Source organism: Microchirus variegatus, assembly GCF_963457635.1.
Source record: "Microchirus variegatus genome assembly, chromosome: 5".
NCBI classification, from domain to species: Eukaryota; Metazoa; Chordata; class Actinopteri; order Pleuronectiformes; family Soleidae; genus Microchirus; species Microchirus variegatus.
This window is the reverse complement of record NC_139806.1, coordinates 9719693-9742472: the sequence shown is the minus strand read 5'-3', so window position 1 is coordinate 9742472 and position 22780 is coordinate 9719693. Positions and strand designations below refer to the sequence as shown.

Genomic DNA, 22780 nt, shown 5'->3' with positions numbered 1-22780 from the left:
CCGTAATGTGTTGTACCATGCGTAAACACAGCACAATAAAACAGAAATGTTAAGTGTGGCAGCATTAGTCAAACAGTTATTTGATGAGGTTCCAAATGGCTTTGTCTAATTAGACAGTGATTATCATCAGTGAAATAAAGTGTGTGCAAACTAAATTCTTAGATGTGTTCTTTTCCCTGTCTGAATGATATGTCATTACTCTTCTGCTATACACAAATGAGCCACATCATTAAAAGTGGTTGTGAATTAAAATATTATTGTAATGGCTTACATGTCGAATCATTTCAGCTATCTGTTTTTGTTTAGATTGCCCGAATCTGATATTTTACACGTTTCTTGTTTTGAATCTTTGGGATCTCTCACTGTCACGCTCTCCCAGTTTAGCAGGACAAAAGCTCACCCCCCCCCCCCCCTTTTTTTTTCTTCTTTCCTTCAGGTGTCCTATGTCATTAGAGATGAGGTGGAGAAGTACAATCGAAATGGGGTGAATGCGCTGCAGCTAGACCCAGCACTCAATCGCCTCTTCACTGCTGGGAGGGACTCCATCATCCGGATATGGAGTGTCTACCAGCACAAGGTAAAGATTCTTCTTGTCCTCAGCAGCCAGCTGCATTCAAATAAAGTCATGTAACGATCATACCCCGATCACATGCACGAGTTATGCTCATTGTTTCAAATTAAAAGTGTCTGGAGTTTTTTTTTTCTCTGTCACCGTAGCAGGATCCGTATATTGCATCGATGGAGCATCATACAGACTGGGTCAATGACATAGTTCTGTGTTGCAATGGAAAAACTTGTGAGTTTGATGATTTTTTTTCCCTCTTTCTGAAGTTAAGATCCCAGCTCTGCATTTTACATTCAGCGATTCTCATCGACTCCATTTTATTTTTTAGTGATATCTGCCTCATCTGATACAACTGTCAAAGTATGGAACGCACATAAAGGCTTCTGCATGTCGACGTTACGAACACACAAGGACTATGTGAAAGCTTTGGCCTACGCTAAGGACAAGGAGCTGGTGGCGTCAGCGGGTCTCGACCGCCAGATTTTCCTTTGGGATGTGAACACACTAACAGCACTCACTGCTTCCAATAACACTGTAACCAGTAAGTAGCGCTTATTTCTCTGTGACAGCTGTGCCCATTTTCGGGTCTACATACTCTGACTTTGAAGTGAAAGACGTTGCACACGCGTGGATTCATTCTGTTTTGTTTGCAACAGCCTCTTCACTGAGTGGGAACAAGGACTCCATCTACAGTCTAGCGATGAATCAGATGGGCACAGTCATTGTATCCGGATCCACAGAAAAGGTTTGGTTTCCTAGTGATGCACACACTTTAATAATTCAATTTAATTTAATTTAATCAGATTAATGCAACACACGTTTAATGGCTGAACCCGGGAAACGTTTGTATCGAAACAATCTCTAATCTAAAAAGTAGTAGTTGCTCTTGAACTAGCATTTAATGTTTTCGTGTTCATCAGGAAGATACAGAGGAAAGGTGCAAGGTTATTTTTGTGCATAATTGGCACTAAGGGACTGCTGTAGATAAGATTAAAAGGTGCTAAAGCTGCTGCTAAAGTACATTGTGGAATAGCTCTATATTTTGACAGCTATTACTGACGTTAAGTGGGACTTTATCAAACCAGGATCCACATTTCTACAAAGAAGTGTTCATTAAGTGACATAAAGAAGAGTCGGAAGAATGCTTAGTTAAGCAACACACATGATGTTTGGTCAAAAGATGACATCACTGAGCAGCTTGAAGGTGATCTGTGAAATAAATCCGTATGAATAAATCTGTCCACGATGTTTCAAAGATGTTTGTTTGAAGACGTCACTGAAGTCATTTAAGAGATCATGTAAATTGTGGCTACGGTAAAGGTTACCAGGACGAAATGATCCGACTCTCTTCTCTTCTCCAGGTTTTGAGAGTGTGGGATCCTCGAACATGCGCAAAACTGATGAAGCTGAAGGGTCACACAGACAACGTCAAGTCGTTGCTCTTGAATCGAGATGGCACTCAGGTGATTTGAGATGTGCGACGTTAACTGGTTTCGCAGCTGATTGACAAAAAGGTAGAAATGCTAATCTATCCATTTACTTCCTCTCAGTGCCTTTCGGGCAGTTCAGACGGGACGATCCGTCTGTGGTCACTCGGCCAGCAGAGGTGCATCGCCACCTACCGGGTGCACGATGAAGGGGTGTGGGCCCTGCAGGTCAACGAGGCCTTTACACATGTCTATTCTGGAGGCAGGGACAAAAAGATCTACTGCACTGACCTGCGCAACCCAGACATCCGTGTGCTCATTTGTGAGGAGAAGGCCCCAGTGCTCAAAGTAAGAGTACAGTACACATTAATCAATACATGATGTCATTTTATAGATTAACATGAAATGAAATGTTTTGTCTGGGGAATTAATAATTGTATGTAATGGTCTTGTCAGTATGCCAACTTTTGCTTTAAGTGGGTGTCTGCAGACGGAGGTTCTGGTAGCTTTGTGTTTACCTGCACTATAGTACATGTTTACTTCTTATGCCGTATATTCCTTGTCCTGTTTTTTCTTTTAGGCTTGGCTCGTCTTTGCTTTTCAGGGCAATGACGGCACTTGTTTTAAGGAATGTTGTTCTGTATTGTGTTTCTTTAAGTACTAAAACAGCTGTTCATATCTATCCATTTCATTCACCTTTTTTTCCGCCGCCTTTCTGTTGCTCAGATGGAACTGGACAGATCCGCCGACCCACCTCCAGCAATCTGGGTCTCCACCACCAAGTCATCTGTTAATAAATGGGTAAGCATACGTGACACCTGGGATCAATGCGTGACTAACGATGTAATGACTGGAATTCAGTGACTTCCAGTCACAGACTTACACTACCGTTCAAAAGTTTTGGGTTACCAATACGATTTCTTTGTGTTTTCCATTAAAAGTCACACTTTTATTCATCAAAAGAGTTGCAAAATGAATCGAAAATATAGTCAAGACATTGACAAGATTAGAAACAGGTTTTGAGCTGTGCTAACATAATTGCACAAGGGTTTTCAAGGGTTTTCTAATCATCCAATAGCCTTCTAACGCGATTAGCAAACACAATGCACCATTAGAACACTGGAAATGGGCCTCTATACACCTATGTACATATTCCATTACAAATTCTAGTTTGCAGCTAGAATAGTTGTTTACCACATTAACAAAGTATAGAGTGTATTTATGATTCATTTAATGTTATATTCATTGAAAAAAAATAAGGACATTTCTAAGTGACCCCAAACTTTTGAACAGTAGTGTACGCAGGTGGCAGTGCCCAAAGCTCTTCAGTAAAAATCCTCCTGCACTGTGCGTAGACATTTAAAACCAGATTTTGTAATTGCATTGCATAACTGTGTGTTTTGTGTGCTCTAAAGTCTCTAAAGGGAATGCACAACTTCAGGTCATCGGGGGAGTATGACAACGATTGCACTACCCCTCTGACCCCGCTATGTACTCAGCCAGAGCAGGTCATTAAAGGTAAACTTGTGTTTTTCTTACCCGAGCGACACTGCTGTGTTCTCCTCGTCGTCCTTCTGTCTTCAGTAGACGTTTGTCTGTCGTGTTTGCAGGAGGTGCCAGTATTATCCAGTGCCACATTCTGAATGACAAGAGACACATACTCACCAAAGACACCAACAACAATGTGGCATTCTGGGATGTCCTTAAGGTAAATGTAGTAGAGTTACATTCCTCCAGTCAATCATGATACTTGGGGTAAAACTGGTGTAACAAATCTAGCGCAGCAACTATAACAAGTATCTCAATGACCTATTTCTCAAATATACAACATTACACTTGGATAATGATGGTTGTGTTTATTTTTGGTTAATATTTTACCTTCAGGCTTGCAAGGGTGAAGATTTGGGCAAAGTGGAGTTCGATGAAGAGATTAAAAAGCGTTTCAAAATGGTCTATGTGCCAAACTGGTTCTCTGTTGATCTGAAAACTGGGGTGAGTCACAATCCTACTCATAATAGATATGCTCCTCTGTTAAGTAAGCGTGTCTTGGTCTAAGTAACTCTTTTGTTTGCTGCTGAACAGATGCTCACTATCACACTGGATGAGAGCGACTGCTTTGCTGCCTGGGTTTCTGCAAAAGATGCAGGGTTTTCAAGCGCCGACGGTTCAGACCCAAAGCGTAAGATATCTGAATTAATCAAGTTTTTGTAATGGAATACACATTGAACACTGCGACTATTTGACCCTTGGTCTTTTGCAGTGAACCTCGGTGGACTGCTGCTGCAGGCTCTGCTGGAGTTTTGGCCCAGAACTCGCATCAATCCCATGGACGAAGAGGAGAACGAGGTCAACCACGGTAAGAAAATGGTCGACTTCACACGTTCACGATGCCGTGTTGTGATTGAAAAAAAATAAATAAATCACAAAATCAGTTACTTACAGAAGCATTGCTCATGTGTCCACAGTGAATGGAGAGCAGGAGAACAGGGTCCAAAAAGGAAATGGATATTTCCAGGTGCCTCCACACACGCCGGTCATCTTTGGGGAAGCAGGAGGCAGAACTCTGTTTCGGTAATAATTATTTTCAATGCAGGATAACTGTTGACTGAAAGCATGAAGCATCTTATCTCATGTCACCGCCGCACATACACTTTTCATATTGCATAGGGATGTACATTTTTGACTCTGTGATGTCATGTGTTTCAGGTTGTTGTGTCGAGATTCAGGTGGAGAGACTGAATCCATGCTGCTGAATGAGACAGTCCCACAGTGGGTTATTGACATAACTGTAGATGTGAGTATTATTTCTCCTGACAGTGTATTTCAACAGATTAGGATACATGGGGTTTTCTGAACCTCTGAAAGTCACTAGAGACAATTAATAGTTTGCTTTCAATTACAACAGCAACTTTTCTTGAGAGGTGAAAGCTCTCGTAGACTGGAAGTTCCAATTAACGCTGTTTCTTTGGTGTTTGTCTGCGCCTTTACCTAATTTTTTAAGCCCTAAAGTTTAGAAACAAACAGTTCAGTCACTGCTGACAACACTGGGTTTTATTGTATTCTCGGGCTCTGCAAGCGCTCTAAAAAAGCCTGGAATCGTGACGTAAGGATCTCGTCTCCTGAACAGCAGACCCTCCTGCTCCGGGCACTAGTCCGGGCACATCCGGTTGCGTACATTGAACCACAGAAGAAGAACGTCCATTGTGGAGGTGTTTCCCTTGCGACAGTGTCTTCTGACTCTGGGTCTGAGTCGTGACGAAGCCATTCACAAGACAGTTGGGAAAGCTCTTGTTGGTTGGCCAATCACAAAACAGTTATGTCTACTGGGGGTGAGATTTCAGTCTGAAACAGTGCGACTGACGAGAGCTTCAGTGATGAGAGATTTCTATCGGCTCGTTTGCAGCAACTGTTTTTTGACCATAAAAACAAGTTAATGTACGCAAGTAGACCTCCATAACTAACATATATGTGAGATAGGACCATTCTATGGGAGCTTTAACATTATGACGTATAGTGTGCCTCTGTGAAATGGTTATCAACAAACAGTCAACAGTTCAAGTCAAGTTCTGTTTTTACATGTTCTATTGTACACTCCCTCTTGTTTCAGAAAAATATGCCCAAGTTCAACAAAATCCCGTTCTACCTCCAGCCTCATTCCTCCTCTGGTGCAAAAACTCTCAAGAAGTGAGTGAAAACATGCATTTCACACAAAGTTCTTCAGTGTGTTGTAGTTGTACCTGCTGTTGATGATGACTGACTTTGCCGGCTGTGTGTGTGTGTGCTCGGCAGGGACCGCCTCTCCGCCAGCGACATGCTTCAGGTGAGGAAGGTGATGGAGCACGTTTATGAGAAAATCATCAACCTTGACAACGAGTCGCAGACCACCAGCTCCACGGCCAACGATAAGCCCGGGGAGCAGGAGAAGGAGGAGGACATGGCGATGCTTGCTGAGGAGAAGATTGAGCTCATGTGTCAAGACCAGGTGGGCACACAAGTCCTCGCCAGTCTCAACATCACATACTATAAAGCATCTTCAACGTCCTCTTAATCACCTTTATTTCTTCTTCATCTCTGACCCAGGTTCTAGATCCCAACATGGACCTGCGAACAGTTAAACATTTTATCTGGAAGAGCGGCGGGGACTTGACGCTTCACTATAGGCAGAAGTCCACGTGAAAGTTGGCATTTTAAAAAAAAAGAGGAACTCTGTCATTTGCCAATCACCACCCACCTCTGACATGTAGAACCCTAAACCCCATTGTGAGGACAAGAGTCCCAGTTTCAATGAGAATCCAGTAAAATGTGTGGCAACCTGGCTCATCGTGGTGTATCTTAGGGAACGGAGCGGAACAGAGCGGAGCAGCCAACAGACACCGGGGAAGTTAGTCGTCCGTGCTTGTTTTTTTTTATTATTATTATTTTACAGTTGAAACAAAGAACTCCACCAATGTTTTTTCTTTTGACTTCTACGTTCGTTTCTTTCCTCCTGACTGCCACTTTACTTTGAAGCGATTGCGTTCGAGTCCGAGTGTGCGTAAGAGTGAGTGTGTGCACATGGATGTAGTAGACTGTTCTAGTACATTCCAGAAACTGTCCTTGTTCTACAAACACTCCACGGCCGTCATCCGTTTGAAAGAACACTTGGTTTAGCGTCAACACAGTTGTCCTCATCTGTTCTGTTGTCGCCGGGCGTACATCTAAACTTGAACTTAACCTCAGCTTAGACTTCTAATCATTGAACTATGCTGACAGAAGCACTTGTCTTGGTCTTTTCTGTTTAGCTGTACCGTTCTAAATGGACTGAATGTTGTTGTTGTTTTCTTTTGTAAATATATGTACAACATTATTTTTGATTTTGTTTTTTCAGGGTGGGGGTCAATAGTTTCATTTTGTTGTTGTACAGTTTACTTAAAACCAGGTTATTTTTCCAAATCCCTAGAGCACATTTGTGGTCATGAAGGTAATTTTACTATTTTACATGGATGTTTAAAAGAAAAAGATTGCATTTGTTGGTATTCAATACAACCCAGAAATTGCAGTTGACTCTTGAAGAATGTCAGTAGTTGTTCTTCAAGTCATCTAAGCGATTGGGGAAATTATATATAAGGCGTATATCTTAAACAATAACTCGTGCTTAACTTGTGCTCGGCTCATGAGCGGGGGACGTTGTGGACGGTGAGGGCTGTTCCTAATGTATATTTCGTTTAGATTTCAATAGTTCAATGAAACATAAATACACATAACTTGAAGGGGTTTCTCTTTCAGAATATATCAAAAACGTTCAACCACTGTGGGAAAGTCACCAAAGTAAAATAAACGCTAATACTCATTTTCTCTTCGTGTGTCACCAAGCAGAACGACAAATCCCTTCCTTGTGAATTTTCTGGAGTTATTTTGCCATGAGGAGTGTATGTGTGTAACGCTGTAGTGGGCGGGGGGAGGGGAGGGGGGGATGCACAGAGTGAGCTCTAATTGGCCAAAACCAGGTTGGGTACCGTAATTGGGCCATAACACTGCAATATCCCTGTTGTAATAATCTTGTGAAATATGTATATTTTAGGCATTCAGAGAAATAAATTGGAATGGTTTAACAATGACAGATTTTACGGGGATTATACGTGGATGTTTTTTGGAGTTGTAACGTGTTGCACAGATGAGTGTGAAGCAAGAAAATAACGATTTCTCTTTGAGTCAGTGACATGATTGTTTAACCTTTAAAGAATCGACCCATCTCACATTCATCGAAAAGACTCTGCACTCATTCCTAATAAAACATACAATTCATTGATAAAATATTTGCCAAAATACTTTTCCTTATTTTACACACTAGCACCTACTCCGACAGAAAAAAACCAACATAAAATTACCCAACAGCAATATTACTGTTATCAGCTTTTTTTTTTTACATATCTCAAGACATACATTACTAAATGTAAACTACTAATCAATAGTTGCATAGATTACTAAATGAAAAATGATGTAAAACAAAACTTGGGGACATAATTCCAGGTTGACGGGCAGTAAAGTTGTTTTCAAACTGATCAATAACTTTTTGTCTGGTTAAATTAAAAATGTACTGACATCTTGAAATATGCTGTAAAAAGTCAAGTAAATGAATTCATATTTCCCTCAATTCAATGGAATAAACATTATAAATCGCAATAATTAAAAATACAACTCCAGTGTATTTTAAAACACGATCAGAGGAATTATTTAAATGGATAATGCTTCGTTAAAGCACAACAGCAGTTATACTGCATCATTATAATGCACCATGAAAATAAAACTGGTAGATTTAAACACCAGCTAGTGTAGATTATGGTGCAGCTGTTGTTTCCAGCCTGAAGTGTTTTTCTTTGGAAGTATTCAAGTATCCATCACTTTAGAGTATCACAAACTAAGTCTTGACCAAACTGAGCAACAGACAAGGGGAAATGTCAACAGCACAAAAGCCCTTTTTGGCTAATAAATTAGCTGTAACTTTATATTCTCACGTATAAAAAAAAAAATTAACAACAGTATATTCCTACACTGTTTCCAAGTTTTTTTTAAAGCGCTAATGCTGCAGCTGCTTCCTGTCGTGCAACTAATCTGATGATGCACTCTGGTGTCAGACTGTCATAACATCAGAAAGCTCTCCCGGGGTCTGTCCTGAACTTTCCTCTATAGTGATTGTCAGTTTCACTTTGCTTGTTTTGCTCTTGTGTTACGGGGGGGGGGGGGGGGGGCGGACACGAGCTTAATCGAGATGTGGCTCTTCCGTTTCATCCTCACTGTGCTCGTGGCTGCACGGCTGAGCAGAAGCCACGGCTGGACACTCCGCAGAATCCCCCACCGTCTCATCCTCAACAGTCTGAGCAGGACAGTCGTCTGCCTTTGACTCGTCGACAGGAGATGGGCAGGGGGGGTCCTCGGAGGTGACGAAGGACTCTGGAGGCTCGGATGTGTCTACGGGTGAAGACAACACACCGAAAGATGTACTGGGGCTGTCGTTAGACTCCATGAGAAAGCTTTGCATGTCCGCGGAGTCCGAAAAAATCTCAGAGGACGCGAGAGCAGAGGTGAGGTCCACGGTTGCCTGGGAGCTGAGCTCTTGTGCCTCTGTCTGGTCGTCCGTTGACGATGAGAGCTGCACACTGTCCTCCAGCTCTTCTGTGCAACAGGAAACCAAAATATATGTCTGAATGAATAGTTTACGTGCCTGACAGATAAAAATCATGAGGAGAATACTCAGGAACAAAAGTACATAAAATAAACCTGGTGAAGCGGCTAAAAATAGCCCATCGACACCATTTCAATTGCAAGTGGTGACTATTTTGCATCTTTTACTTCGGTATCTCTTTGAATCGATCACTTAGATGATCCGATTGATGAAATAAATGATATTGGAAGCCGTCCTGAGTTTCAGAAAGTAAGGATCAGTTCACCTGGGTCTTTCGTTCCCACCGAAGCTGATAAAAACATGTGTGCCTTGTAGTATCATTTGGCCTATTAAACACAGTTCATTGGTCAAAGGTGTTTTTTTTTTTGACAGTGTGAAGCGAGTATAATTTCAAGTATTTTTGTTCCCGTTTCATGCAAGAGTTTGTCCTGTATCTGATCTCAATCAGATGCAACATTATCAAAATCTCACAATACGATAGCACCGCTGCAACAATTCCACAGTCGAGGTGAACAATTTGAGGAAAATATATAAATGCCATTTGATTTGTGATGTCATTTTGATAAATGTCGAGGTTCAATTCAATATTCACAGTGTAGGAGATTTAAAACCAAACCATGAACTGCTCTGTGTCCTATCGTAAAGATGAGAACTTAAAGCTACTTTCCAACAACGTGTATGTGTTACCCTGTTTTTATTGGCATAGAACAATCAAAATGTTTAAATCAAAATGGCAACCTTTGCTATTTAAAAAAATAATAATAAAAAACAATACATCGTTAGCCAGAACTTATTGAGAATATGAATATAACTCAAGCTTCAGCAGCTAGTCACTGGAACTAAATGCTACACGGGTAACTCACCGACACCAGAGATTTCACTGTCCTTCTCCTCATGCATGGTCAGTGAAGTGTTGGTCATATCTATCGACGACACGGACAAATCCAGCCTGTCCACCAGCTCTGCGACATCGGGGTTCATCACTGCCACTTCAGAGTCTTAAGAAACCAAATGACAGGGTTTTCACATCGGACGGTAAAAGGCGTCTGCTTTAAATACCGAATAACTGAACTGACCTGGGTCCATGACTCTCTGGATGGGAGGAGGAAGAGGAGATTCCTCGGGGGTGACCCGCTCAACGTCGGACACATCTTCACTCGGGTTTGAAGGTGCCATAAGTGGTGCCTGTATTTAAAAAAAAAGCGTCAGTAAGTGTTTGATCCCATGATCAGGAAAGCATATCAACAAGAATTGCCAACATAAAAGAGTAACTATTACTGTACAAACGTGGACAGAAAATAATGCATTTCATGTACATATCTGAAAGTATAAGTAGTAAAACTCATTTAATTCCATCCCTTCTCCATAAAGTATTAGCAGCCATAATTCATCTCCCCCTTCCAATACTGTTCTTTTTTATTTCTATACATTTATGTTACATTTTTGATTGTGCTGGAAAAATTAACATACCAATAAACTGATAAATAAAACCCCCTGAAACAATGAATGGCTATTGGTTTCAAAACTAAGTCATAAATTCAAATTAGATGTTTCTGAATGTGAGAACAATTACGAACTCTATTCTAGAAAGAAGCCATCTGAATAAATGTTAATTCAATATCAAACATTTACCTCAGTGAATCCATGTGAATGCGGTGTCGGGGAGGGTTTCTCCTCAGGAACAAGCGCGACGGGTTTTGCAGGTGATTCCAGAGTAGAATTTACTGGGATTCGGTGCAGATAGCCATAACCAATACCACAACCCAAACTAGGAAGAAACATGTATACAACATAAGCATAGCGATGTATAAACAACCCTAAACTGCCTCAATGAAAAGAGAGGCCAACTGTTATTATGATTTATTTATATTAAATAAACTTGGTATAAGATGAGTGAAACTTTGTATCATGGGAAGCAAATTTAGCTAAAACCAAAAGGAAGAATTTTTTTTTTTTTCTTCACAAACCTGCCCTCTCCTCCCCATGCTCCATTGGGTGTGACCACCACCTCCCTGCAGGCGTCCGTCTGCGTGTTGTACACCAGCAGCTTCAGAGGTTTCCCTTCATGAGCTTCTATCAGTGAGAAGAAGTCATCTGACTGGAAATCAGAAACACGGAATTAGCTACACCTCATCTTTGAATGTGGCCTTCAACACGACATTTCGTCATCTACGCCATCAAATTAAATCCAGTAATACGACATTAAAACGAGTCTCACATCCTGCAACACCTGATCTGCTCCAACAATGTAGTCACTGTGTGGTTGAAGTCCAGCGAGGGCAGCAGGTGAACCGGCCTCCACATCCTTTGCGGAAAAGAAACTTCAGTTATAGAATATAAATGTATATCAAGCTATGATTGAGTAAAGTGACTCTGTGGCGAACTCACCAGGACGTGCCAGACATTCTCACTCGCTCCTTGGTAGCTGCAGAAGCGAACGCTGGCACCAAGCAGACCCTGTCCTCCCCATATGCTGCTGGGCGTCACGTCCAGCAGTCGGATGCCTGTGGTTTTAGTGCTGTACACCTCCATCTTCACTGCTCTCTCCATATTGGCCTTCAGGAGCTCCTTCAGCTGGTCATTCTCCACATTCTGGCACAAAGAGCAGAATCAGCTTTGTACTCAGCGACAAGTGAATGATGTGCTTTTTCACATGAATCAAACAAATAGACTTACAAGTCTTTTGTTGTCCAGAGACAGAATAAAGTCAAAGAAAGGCTGCAGTCCGGCTTCTTCCGCAGGGGAGTTTGGCTGCACCTGTCCAGGTTAGACACAAGCTTTTATCATCATTTTGCTGTAAACTATGAATTACTATGGATTAATGTACACATATTTTTTTTTTTTACAATTGAAACAATCATTACATTTCCAAGGACTAATGAACCTCACAAGTTTAATATAGTTATGTTTATTTTCTCAACACATTTGAACGTCTAGAGAAGGTTTTTCAAGGTTTTAGAAACAATTGAGTAATCAAGAAAACAACAGTTATATTAATCGCTGAGGAAAATAGTCAGTAGATTCAGGTTTCTATCAGGGTTCTTTGGGCCATTAAAGCAAGAGTTCAGAAGGGTTAAATAAATACAATTACACAGGCACATATCCTCAATTAAGATATTTGTGTTATAAGTAATGTTGCAACGAATGACCATTTCCATCATATAATAGCACATCCCCATAGATTAGTTTATTCATTGTTTTGGTCTGTAAAATGTAATCTCTAAATCTCAAAACATCTTGTTTTGTCCACAAATGTTAAAATATTACGTTTTCCTACTGTCATTGTAATATAGTGTAAAGCAGGGTTCTCAAAGCCAAATGACCTGCAGGCCACATGAGCTTCACGCCTGGTCAGTAGGGGGTGCTCAAGAAAGGAAAAGTCTAACTGTGTGGAACACAGTCAGGGTGGGTGATATTATCTTAAAATGATATCACATCATTCCGTCAAAATATCGAACATTTGTAACGATATTTAACATAATTTCAACATACAGGGTGTTTGTTTTGCTACACAAATACATATGACTCACAACAATTACAGCTAAATGAATCTGGAAATGTCAAAAACAAACATTTAAGTGGCGGGCCACATAAAATTGATCGAACACTTGATTTTGATGTAAAACGCCTTTGACTTCATGAAATATTTATGTAAATAAAAATGTATAATAGTATTATTATAACTTACACCGATTAAATAGTTGGCGATTAGTACAATAACTACAGACATGAGATTAAGGGTTCATCAGGACTATTGAGTATATTGACGTTATCCTCCAGCAGAATTAAAGTTTACATAAGCAAACATTGAACAAACAATTAAACGCGTCTACGACACATTCCTGCCCGTTGTGAACATCAAATAAACGGTGCCACTTCGTCAGGTTTAACCGGTAAAATCTGACGTAGCTGGCTGGCTAGCTGCCTGTTAGCATCAACAGTGACTTGTCACGATAAGCCGCTGTTCCACGCGGCTACATGGAGCAAAGAAAAGATGTGTCATGTTGAGTCTTACGCCGTGCACATGGTATCCATACGTCCCCCCCTCCGTCTCTTCTGAACTCTGTGACAGGCCCATATTTCCCAGTATCTTTGCAGTTTAAACCAAAACAAAAGCGCGAGAGCGAGCACTGATCACAGATGACAGTTGGCGGCCATCTTGTCTGCAGTCTAAATCAAACGAACACAGATTACATCGAACGCATGCATGCGAGTCGGGCGTAAGAGGAAAACAGTGCAAAAGTACCAGGCCGTCACTGCCACGCAAGTCTTATAATTGCGGGTTCAAACAACCAGTGTTGTAATGTAACATAGTGCAAATACTTAGTTACTATACTTAAGTACAAAACTCATGTATCTGTACTTTACTTTGTTATTTGTATTTCTGGCAACTTGTACTTGTACTTTCTGGCAACTAATCCACTACTTTTCCTAAATAAATTAAACATTTTTTTTACTGCACTACATTTCCCTTAAAGGCACCATATGTACAAATGTGCCCAAATACGGTTACTACACTAACATTCAAAACACCAAGGTCTTTTAGCTTCAGTTTTCTCCGCCATTGTAGCTCAGACGTAACTGGCAACTCGTGGTTGCTCGGCAGCTGAGACTCTAATGACTGCAATGATTGGTAGGCGGCGGTAGGTGGCGCCACATGCCAAAACATGATTTCATAACATAAACGTGATTTGAGGTCTGCAAAAGATTTGTTTAATGCAAATATTTTGGCTGTACTGTTGTTGTTGGTGAGTTCAGTTTGTTATATGAACATTATTCCTGAGTCTCTATGACATATTAGGAGGATTTTATGGCCAGTTGCTTTAGATTTATTACATAATGCATCTTTAATTATTCTAGTTACTCGTTACTAGCTACCAAATAACATCAGAAGAAGAAGAGTTGATAATGGTCTGTATTTATATAGCATTTTCTTATCTTTCATACCCCATCACATGCTGCAACATGGGGTTACGTGTCTTGCTCAAGGATGTTGAACCCACAACCTTCCAGTGGAAATACAACTCACCTACCACTTTTTAATACTTTTCTATGTATGTATGTATGTATGAATTAATAATTATTGCATGATTTGATGCTGTCCAGTTTCTTAAATTCCCACAAACTGATGAATGACACACAATTACCACTCACACTAATTTCCAGAACACTGACTAAATAAATAAAACTCTTTTTTTATTACTTCAATACAGAGATTTCAAACATTTTGTGAAGCATATAAAAGGGATAACCCACAGTGATTCAGGCAAACTTTTCACGATATCGCAAAGGAAAACGTGGCCTTGAAATGTTAACTCTGCATTGACTCTACATTTGGTAACATTGCCTTCAAAATATGTGCACCCTTCATTTATAAAAATCCAAAATTCTCAGGGACAACCAAGAAATGAATGTAAATATATTAGATTACTCAAAGGGAGTTTCTCAGAAACAAAGGCAATTTTTTTTTCAAGCATTCATTGTACATAAAATACTCTTACAAATATATTAAAGCAGTGCTCTGTACATAAAATTCTCTTACATAGATTCTCCTCAGGAGTTCCTTGAGTGGCCTAGAAAAACTGATCATCTTTGACAGGGTGAACCCGATCTGGGCTCGATTCAGTCAGTCAAGCCAATCAAGGACTCCAGGAGGTAGGTGCTTGACTCGTACTGTGGCAGATTAACGGAGCTAAACAGCTGTAGATGGCAAACACTGGCCGGGTGTTTGTGTCCCTTAAAAGAGCTGCGGGGTTGTGCCGAGGGGTAGTCGCTGTCGAAGAACTCCAGGTCGGAGTCAGAAGACAGGCTCAAGTCCATGTACATCCCTGAGGAATAGTCCACAGTGGGCGAAGGAGTGTTGGGGTAGTCCTCCAGCGAGTCGTTGTCCAAGAAGTCTCTGGCTTGGTTAGCGTTCTCGTCCAGACAGTCCGTCAGTGAGGTCCTGCTTACGTTGCCTGTGAACGCGTTGGGTGTCAGTTGTCCTGCGCTGTCAGTAGCAGAGTTTCCGCCATGAGGTGTCAGTGGTTCTCCCATGTGTCTCAGTTGACTGCACACGGCGTCATTCATATTTTCAGCATCGCTAATACTAATGGAACAGGGCAAACCTTCAGGGAGACTCTGGCTTTCGCTGAGACAACCGGCGACATCAGAGTCAGAGGAGGAGCAGGAGGACTCGGTCATGTCGCTGCTGCAGCTGTTCTCCTCCTCGACTAACTGCTCCGGGATGTAATGGAAGGAAGGCATTGCGGGCAGTGTGAGAGAGAGGTCGTCTTCATCCATGGTAAACCCAAAGGGACACCTCTTGTCCTGTGTGACTGCACGAGCCTCATCGTGGTCCTCATCCTCTACAAGGTCCTCTGACAGCCCCGTCGGTTCTTCTCGGTGTTTCGGGGTTTTTTCGTCCTGCAGTCGTCTCTCCAGTTCCAGTCTCATAACAGTGTGGATGTAATGGGTCCGCACGCGCCTGGAGTCAAACTCGGTGCGTCCCTGAGTGTTTCCACAGCTGTCCTGAGTGCAGCCGCAGGGGAAGTTCAAGCGGTCCACCTGTGGGTGAAGGGAGATCCACTCAGGTTAATGTGGCAGATTGAAAAAAATATGTCACGTTCGATAAATATATTTTGTTTTGTAGTATGCACTACCGTTCAAAAGTTTGGGGTCACTTAGAAATGTCCTTATATTTCAAAGAAAATCACTTTTTTTTCAATTAATATAACTTTAAAGGTGCATTATGTAATAAATCTAAAGCAACTGGCCATAAAATCCTCCTAATATGTCACAGAGACTCAGGAATAATGTTCATATAATAAACTGAACTCACCAACAACAACAGTACAGACAAAATATTTGCATTAAAACATTTTTTTTGCAGACTGCAAATCATGTTTATGTTTTGAAATCATGTTTTTGGCATGTGGCGCCACCTACCGCCGTCTACCAATCATTGCAGTCAGTAGAGTCTCAGTTGCAGAGCAACCACGAGTTGCCAGTTATGTCAGAAAACAAAACCTAAAAGACCTCTGTATTTTGAATTTAAATATAGTAACTGTTTTTGGCCACATTCTTACATATGGCACCTTTAAATGAATCAGAAATACACTCTATACATTGTTAATGTGGTAAACGACTATTCTAGCTGCAAACGTCTGTTTTTAATGGAATATCAGGTGTATAGAGGCCCGTTTCCAGTGTTCTAATGGTACGTGGTGTTTGCTAATCATGTTAGAAGGCTAGTGGATGATTAGAAAACCCTCGAGCAATGATGTTAGCACAGCTGAAAACAGTTTTCTATTCACTTTGCAACTCTTTTGATGAAAAAAAGTGTGACTTTTAATGGAAAACACAAGAAAATTGTATTGGTGACCCCAAACTTTTGAACGGTAGAATAAATATTTGAGACGCTTAGAAAGCTCAATTACATATTTCATATTTCATTTACACCAGAAATATGAATCAAACCTTCTCACAGTCAGTGGTTATGTATATGCATGAGTGTTGTACCTGGCACTTGATGCCTGCTAGACTACAGGCGCAGGTCTCTGGCTCACAGAAGCCTTGGCAGTCACATCCACACGCCTCTCTGGAAAGACGCAGAGTGTGAAGCTGCCTCTTCTCCTCCCTGTCGATGCGCTTCACCCCCGCTAACTGGAGGAGCGCTTGCCGCTGTCTGGAGGAGTACGGCTGAAGGAAATTCCTCTCCTTCAGCTCATCGTCACTGATGTGGACGTTGCGGTCTTCGTCTGGGACTTGATCCACGGTGAGCGTGTCTGCTTCTTGCTGGTCCATTGCCCCACTGGTGATCAGCTGGATTCAAAAACAAACGGAAAGCGTGAGAGGACTGTGAGCGCAGAAGTGTCATGCTGACGAATGCAAAGAGGCAGCGTACGCACTTTGTGTTTTAGCGCCTTGAATCTCTCTTCTCTGCGCCTTTCCCGGAGCCTCTCCCTGCGTCTGTGCTGTTGCTCCAGTGCGTGCTCGGCCACGGTGTAGCTCTGGATGGTGCTGTGCCTCTGCGCCATGCCCAGAGTGGAGCCTCCACGTCTGGGCACGCTGGTGAAGCCCTGGCAGCGCGGGAAACTGAACACTGACACGTGGTCAAAGCGCACGCTGCTCTGGGCAATCCTGAGCCTTGGTCTCTTCAGAATGGAACGAACTGAGAGGGTTTGTAAAAGAGACAAAAAAAACCTGTATGTTAATTGTGCATGGATTTTGCTCCTGAGTGACAGCTGAAGAAACCAGTTAATTATGATTTAAATCTCTTCAGTGGCATAAAATGACATCAAAGTGATGATAAGTCATATTTCCCAAAGTGTGTTTGTACAATGCATGAATAATATATACATTTTAGTCAATCATATATTTTACAATTGAATAATTATTATTCTATTCTTACTGAATTATTGCCAAACCCTTATCAGGCCTGTTTTTTTTTTTAAAGTAGTCAACAAAACAAAAACAAAGACAATGAAGCTTTATTTCTATAGCATTTACGTAAACAAGGTTATACAAACAAAACAAGATGAGGAAAACAGATTATAGATCATTTCATAAAAATATATGACTATATAGATTTGAATAGATTTTTAAACTAGACTATGGGAAACAAATAAAACTACTACTTTTATGCTTTAAAAGTCATAAATGTAGTTATTTTATTGTAAAGTGCATTTGTACAAAGTGAAAAGCAAAATATAAATAAAATATATTGAAATGATCATGTATTGTTGTCCTGAGTCATAGTCGGGAAACTCCATAATAAACTTAAGTCGGTAAGAAGTGAAGTCCTCCTGAGTTTCTGCAGGTCACTGTTTGGCCACTAGGTGGCACACTGTGCACTTCACTGACTCACTGAGTTGATTCAGTTGGATAAGGAAATGAGATAACAAAGAGGGTTATTAGGTCTAAATGCTGTTCATTTGTGCTCAAACGGAGTGTGATTAGACTCTTTCTGCCAATTTGGGTGTTAATACCCTGTCGCTTGCTGTTGGGATTTCACAGTTTGGCTTCAGCAGACTGTGTCTGACTGTCTCGCACACGACTGAGGCTAAACTCCAGTTGCAAAGGTCACGAAACAACTGAGACCAGCTGACTAAACCTGTCTCAGCTGCTTTGTGTGTGTGTGTGGTGTCGTTGTTCTTTGGGGACATTTTCTGGCATAAACACTGACTTTGTCAGGACCTAGTAGTCCTCATGGAGACCAAAACCTGGTCCTAATAAGAGAGAACCTCACACCTGAGGTACTGGTTAAGTTCAGGGCTAAGATTTGGACTGTGGTGAAGTTGTGGTTAAGGATAATGCTTTGTTATGGCCGTCCAAATGAATGGGTGTCAATGAGGATCCTTAAAAGGATAGATGTTTGAATATGTGTGCATGTGTGTGTGTGTGTGTGTGTGGAGCTGCACACTGGGTTGCACCAGTTGTGAAACCTGGAAACAGACTCAAACAAACTGTAACACATGCGTTTTTTTTTTTTTAGAGCGAACAATAAAAAACCTTTGCAGAATGTTTGTGTCCCCGCATGACCTTTGTGACACGATGACAGGCCCATTTGATCGGTCTCCTATTAAAGGTGAACGCCGATATTCAAATCAATTCCACAACGTCCCAATGCCCAGGCAAATGATGGTTTACACGAGCGAACAACAGACAGGCGAGTCGTTCTCACTGCTGCGTTATCTCGAATGGCCCTTTTAGGTTTGGGGTTTTCATATCAGCAGCTCATTACAGCGCTGCTGCGTGCCGATAAGAGACACTCCTATAAAACACTGACGGGGAAATGGGCAGATAAGGAAGAAGTTTGCATTATTTGAAAGTGGTCATCACTGGTTTCGGTGACTTACTGGGAGGCGACGGCGAGTGGCGAGCGGCGAAATCCCGGTTGTTGTCGGAGGAGCTGCTCTCCCCATCTGACTCCCACTCTGAGGAGGCTGGGGAGGAGGAGGAGGAGGAGGAGGAGGAGCAGGAGGGATTGTCAGCTACCTCCCCAAACTTTCTCTTCGGGATGCCTCTCATACTTTGGCTGTGATGCTTGCTTCTCATTCTGCGCGGACACAAAAATAAAGTCCAAAACGTTGGTCGGGAAAGTAGAGCAACGAAAACACGAAAAAACAAGACGGTCGCCTGAACATGAAAATGAAACATTACAGTCATGATGATGATGATGATGATAAAATCTGGCTCATTCCACAACTGCTTGTGCTTAACAGACAAAAATGACAACTGGAGGAATGAGGTCTCCTTCCTGTTGAGAGCTGCAGCTCTGCTGGTTAAGCTGGTTTCAGGCCAAAAGTTTGTTTAGGCTAATTATACTTTGATGGAGATTATTTAGCGTTGTGATGTTTGGGGAGTTGGTGCAGTGGAATCCCACTTTTTACACACACACAGAGAGAGCGAGAAATCGACAGCTCTTTTTCATTTCCCTGTAGAGTAATTAACATTCCGATGATTCCTCAAGTTTTTTTTTTTTTTTTTTGCGAGAAATATGTGGAAACAGAGGGTCCAGCGGTCACGTGGCAAGCGCTCGGAGGTGTAACGCCCTTCGATTGGCTGCTATTTTTGGGACGTGGACGTGGAAAAATAAATCTAAACATGTGTAATTTCAGGGTCGCGTAGCTAAGCAGGACAAGTTACCATATAAACAGAAATCTAAGCAGAGTGTGTGCTATTACCAAATATGAATATAGAAACCTATGAAAAACATTCAGGAAGCTGCAAACACACAGTAAAAAAAATAAAAGTTGAGAAAACTCCAAATTTCAGGGCAATTTGATGCAATCATTTTTTGAGTTTACAGCCCAACAAAAGATCTAATTTTTTTCATCAACTAATATTATTTTGTTAGACAAACTTGTAAGTTAGAGTTGTGCCAACTCACATTCTCTTTTCAAACACTTTGGCTAACTAATCTTGTTCAGATAATGTAAAAAATGTATTAAAAAATAAAAATGTTAATTTTGAGCTGGCACAACTCTAACTTACACGTTTGTCTAACAAAATAATATTAGTTGATGGAACTCGAGATCTTTTGTTGGGCTGTAAACTCAAACATTGATTGCAGCAAGTTGCCTTGAAATTTTGAGTTTTTTTTTTTTTTACAGTGCAGCATATGTTTTATCTCGTCATCAGCGACAAATCAAGCCCTCACTTGCTCGTTTCGAATGTCTCGTTATGAGTAATGGCGAAAAATATTTCATAACCGAATCATCACCATCTGACTTGAACTCTTGGCCCCTGCGGGATGTTTGATCACAGTCACTCTGCTTCTGGTCAGAGCTGTGTGCACAGGCTGTGCTCGCCGGCCACGCTTTTGCACTGACACACAGTCCCTCCACAAGACAAGGGCTTTCTGATAGTCTGTAGTAAGCAAATACTCAAATACCAGTGAGGCTGTGCATGTGTGTGTGTGTGTGTGTGTGTGTGTGTGTGTGCATGTGTGTGTGTGTGTGTGCTCGCAGAGTGAGCAGCTTCCTGGATCCATCAGCAAATAAGAGGTGAAACAAGAGACAGCTTATTGTGCCATTTCAGTGTTTGCACAGTAGAACCCTCTGCTGCACACAGACAGCGAGGAGGAGTAAAGGGATTTATGATCTGTGCCGGGGAGAAAAAAAAAAGAAAAGAAAAAGAAAAACACATCTGCACCACTTTCCCCGCCGTGTCTAAAAATAATAAAGGGACAGTATTTCTAATTAAATCTGCACTGCAGCAACTTTTTTTTTTTTGTCTCTCCTCCATCACATGTATTACATTTAATAAAGAGAAGAGTGGAGAGGCTTCATGGTGCATGTGGGTATCCACTGAGACTGCATTAATAATTTAAAGGCTCAAAGCAGCAGCAGCAGCAGCAGCACTTACTGCATGTTCACATGCAGCAGGAGGAGATGAGGGAGCTTTAAAGTAAAAGACAGTGAGACTACGAGGAAGTGTAACCGCTAAAGGTTTATGATAATTGCAGTGCAGCTTTGAGAGGACACGCGTTAACCCCCCTACAGCGGACCACTTCCAAACGTCACTGGATTTAGGCTTCTAAAACATTTTCAAGCCCCAGATTTGAACCATAGACCATATGGTCACCTGCACAAAGACACCAGCTGTCAATCACTCACACATCTTATCAAATATTTTCAGATTTCCACATGTGTTTTGACATTGTTAGAAAGCTTAGAAACTACACTTTCAGAATCTGTAAATGACTCCAAACGCTCCCTCGGGAGACTTGTTCCTGTTTTTTTTTTCCATGGCTGGGCACATTCTGTGCTGTGCTTTATCTTTTATTTTCCTCTAAATGAGGACATCATTTACAAAAGTGACATCCTTTTCTGCTGAAGAAGAGCTGAAACTAGCCACGGAGAACGTTGAGAGTGGACTCATTACCCATCGACTTCAATTCCGTCTCCCCCTGGTGGCTATCTTTGTCCTACTTTCTAGACTTCACTTTTAAAAACAATCATTTTTGTCCCGATTACCCAATAAAAATGGGATCTCAATGTTGATTATCATTTTTTTTTTTTTTCAATTATTTTAGGGTCCTTTGCAGAGCATGAATGAATGATGGCTGAGTTCCATTTCGGTTCCTCAGTTTCAGGATTTCATGCAGGTCACACCACCGTGTTGACTTGACATAAACTAGAGCCATTGTTGACGTGATCAGTAACACTTTTGCTTTTCCTGCTAAAACATGGCCGCTGTGCAAGGACCCTTGATTAGCATTCTAGCATTCCATAACTAAGAAGCCTAAGGACTAAACTACAAAACTTTTATTTTTGTTGCAATTTTTCCGTCCCTGTCTGAAGTCCACCTGCAATGCCCTCCATGGCCCACCAGAGGGCCACGGCCCACACTTTGAGAAACACTGCCCTACAGGAATGCAACTTTTTTTTTTTTTTTTTTTGATTGGAGGGGAGAAGGAGTTGTTTCCTGTTTGACATTGTAGTCGTCATTATCCAGCTGACCTCACTGACAACACTGTCTCCCCCCTCTGTCTCACTGGCAGCCTCATTCCCATTTAAACCAAAGCAAACCTGTCGCTGCAGAGTCAACACAACACAACACAACACAACACAACACAACACAACACAACACAACACAACACAACACAACACAACACAAATCCGAGTTTACATAAACACTTCTGAATTAGAAACATCGATGTAACGATTTCTACAGTAGTTATCTGCCACATCTGACTCCCACACAAACACTGAGTGATAATAAACATCATAAAAGACTATAACACCTGTATATTAAACAGCACGAGGAGAGTGCCGTGACTTTACGTTACTCACCACGAAGGAAAAGGTAACATAATAAGAAAGAAAAGGGCTGAATGTGACAGGAAGTTGAGCGTGCGGGTCCGTGGAGCAGCCAGCTGAGCTCTGTGATTCCCTGCGTGTTTATGTGCACACACACAGTAGTACTAGTGTGTACATGAGCGCTGTGGCTGCGAGCTCACAAAGAGTCGATGCTCAGGCGAGATCGTTCACCCCCACCTTACTCCTCCTCCTCCACAGACATGGCGCATGCGCCTCGTTGAGTTCGGGCAGCGGAATTCCGGAAGTGAAAATGCCGTTTTCTCAAGATTTCAGCCATAACAATCAAGACAGATTTATTACAATACGCAAGAGTCAATGC

The 22780-nt window shown here is 41.6% G+C and overlaps 2 protein-coding genes across 6 annotated transcripts in view; one reads left to right on the top strand and one right to left on the bottom strand.

Moving 5' to 3' along the window:
• The window catches only part of LOC310927487 (WD repeat-containing protein 48), a gene marked incomplete at its 5' end in the record, with an annotated part of 8259 nt that extends 747 nt beyond the window's left edge, over nucleotides 1–7512 (top strand). Inside the window, 17 exons of one of the 2 annotated variants that reach the window (XM_083889788.1) lie at nucleotides 437–577; nucleotides 718–796; nucleotides 894–1106; nucleotides 1222–1310; nucleotides 1927–2028; nucleotides 2116–2340; nucleotides 2719–2793; nucleotides 3408–3510; nucleotides 3603–3700; nucleotides 3877–3984; nucleotides 4075–4171; nucleotides 4253–4348; nucleotides 4458–4563; nucleotides 4699–4786; nucleotides 5600–5676; nucleotides 5782–5974; nucleotides 6073–7512. In XM_083889788.1, the coding sequence (XP_083745914.1) occupies nucleotides 437–577; nucleotides 718–796; nucleotides 894–1106; nucleotides 1222–1310; nucleotides 1927–2028; nucleotides 2116–2340; nucleotides 2719–2793; nucleotides 3408–3510; nucleotides 3603–3700; nucleotides 3877–3984; nucleotides 4075–4171; nucleotides 4253–4348; nucleotides 4458–4563; nucleotides 4699–4786; nucleotides 5600–5676; nucleotides 5782–5974; nucleotides 6073–6168 (1986 nt within the window). In that variant the 3' untranslated portion in view covers nucleotides 6169–7512. The remainder of the gene's footprint in view (nucleotides 1–436; nucleotides 578–717; nucleotides 797–893; nucleotides 1107–1221; nucleotides 1311–1926; nucleotides 2029–2115; nucleotides 2341–2718; nucleotides 2794–3407; nucleotides 3511–3602; nucleotides 3701–3876; nucleotides 3985–4074; nucleotides 4172–4252; nucleotides 4349–4457; nucleotides 4564–4698; nucleotides 4787–5599; nucleotides 5677–5781; nucleotides 5975–6072) is intronic. The other variant, XM_083889787.1, reaches the window with a different exon arrangement.
• Nucleotides 7513–8380: 868 nt separating this feature from the next.
• LOC310927485 (cysteine/serine-rich nuclear protein 3-like) lies at nucleotides 8381–22547 on the bottom strand. Of its 4 annotated transcripts, none has more exons than XM_083889782.1 (12): nucleotides 22435–22547; nucleotides 18994–19193; nucleotides 17044–17306; nucleotides 16655–16957; nucleotides 11831–11911; nucleotides 11543–11746; nucleotides 11373–11459; nucleotides 11122–11252; nucleotides 10787–10922; nucleotides 10231–10339; nucleotides 10018–10152; nucleotides 8381–9144 (listed from the first exon to the last, which is right to left on the bottom strand). In XM_083889782.1, the coding sequence occupies exons 2-12, from the start codon at nucleotides 19190–19192 to the stop codon at nucleotides 8732–8734; spliced, it is 2061 nt and encodes a 686-aa protein (XP_083745908.1). In that variant the 5' UTR covers nucleotide 19193; nucleotides 22435–22547; the 3' UTR covers nucleotides 8381–8731. The 4 variants fall into 4 exon arrangements, with proteins under 4 accessions (XP_083745908.1, XP_083745910.1, XP_083745909.1 ...); XM_083889784.1 differs by having other exon boundaries at nucleotides 11385–11459; XM_083889783.1 differs by having other exon boundaries at nucleotides 18994–19273; nucleotides 22435–22523.
• Between the last annotated feature and the right edge of the window lie 233 nt (nucleotides 22548–22780).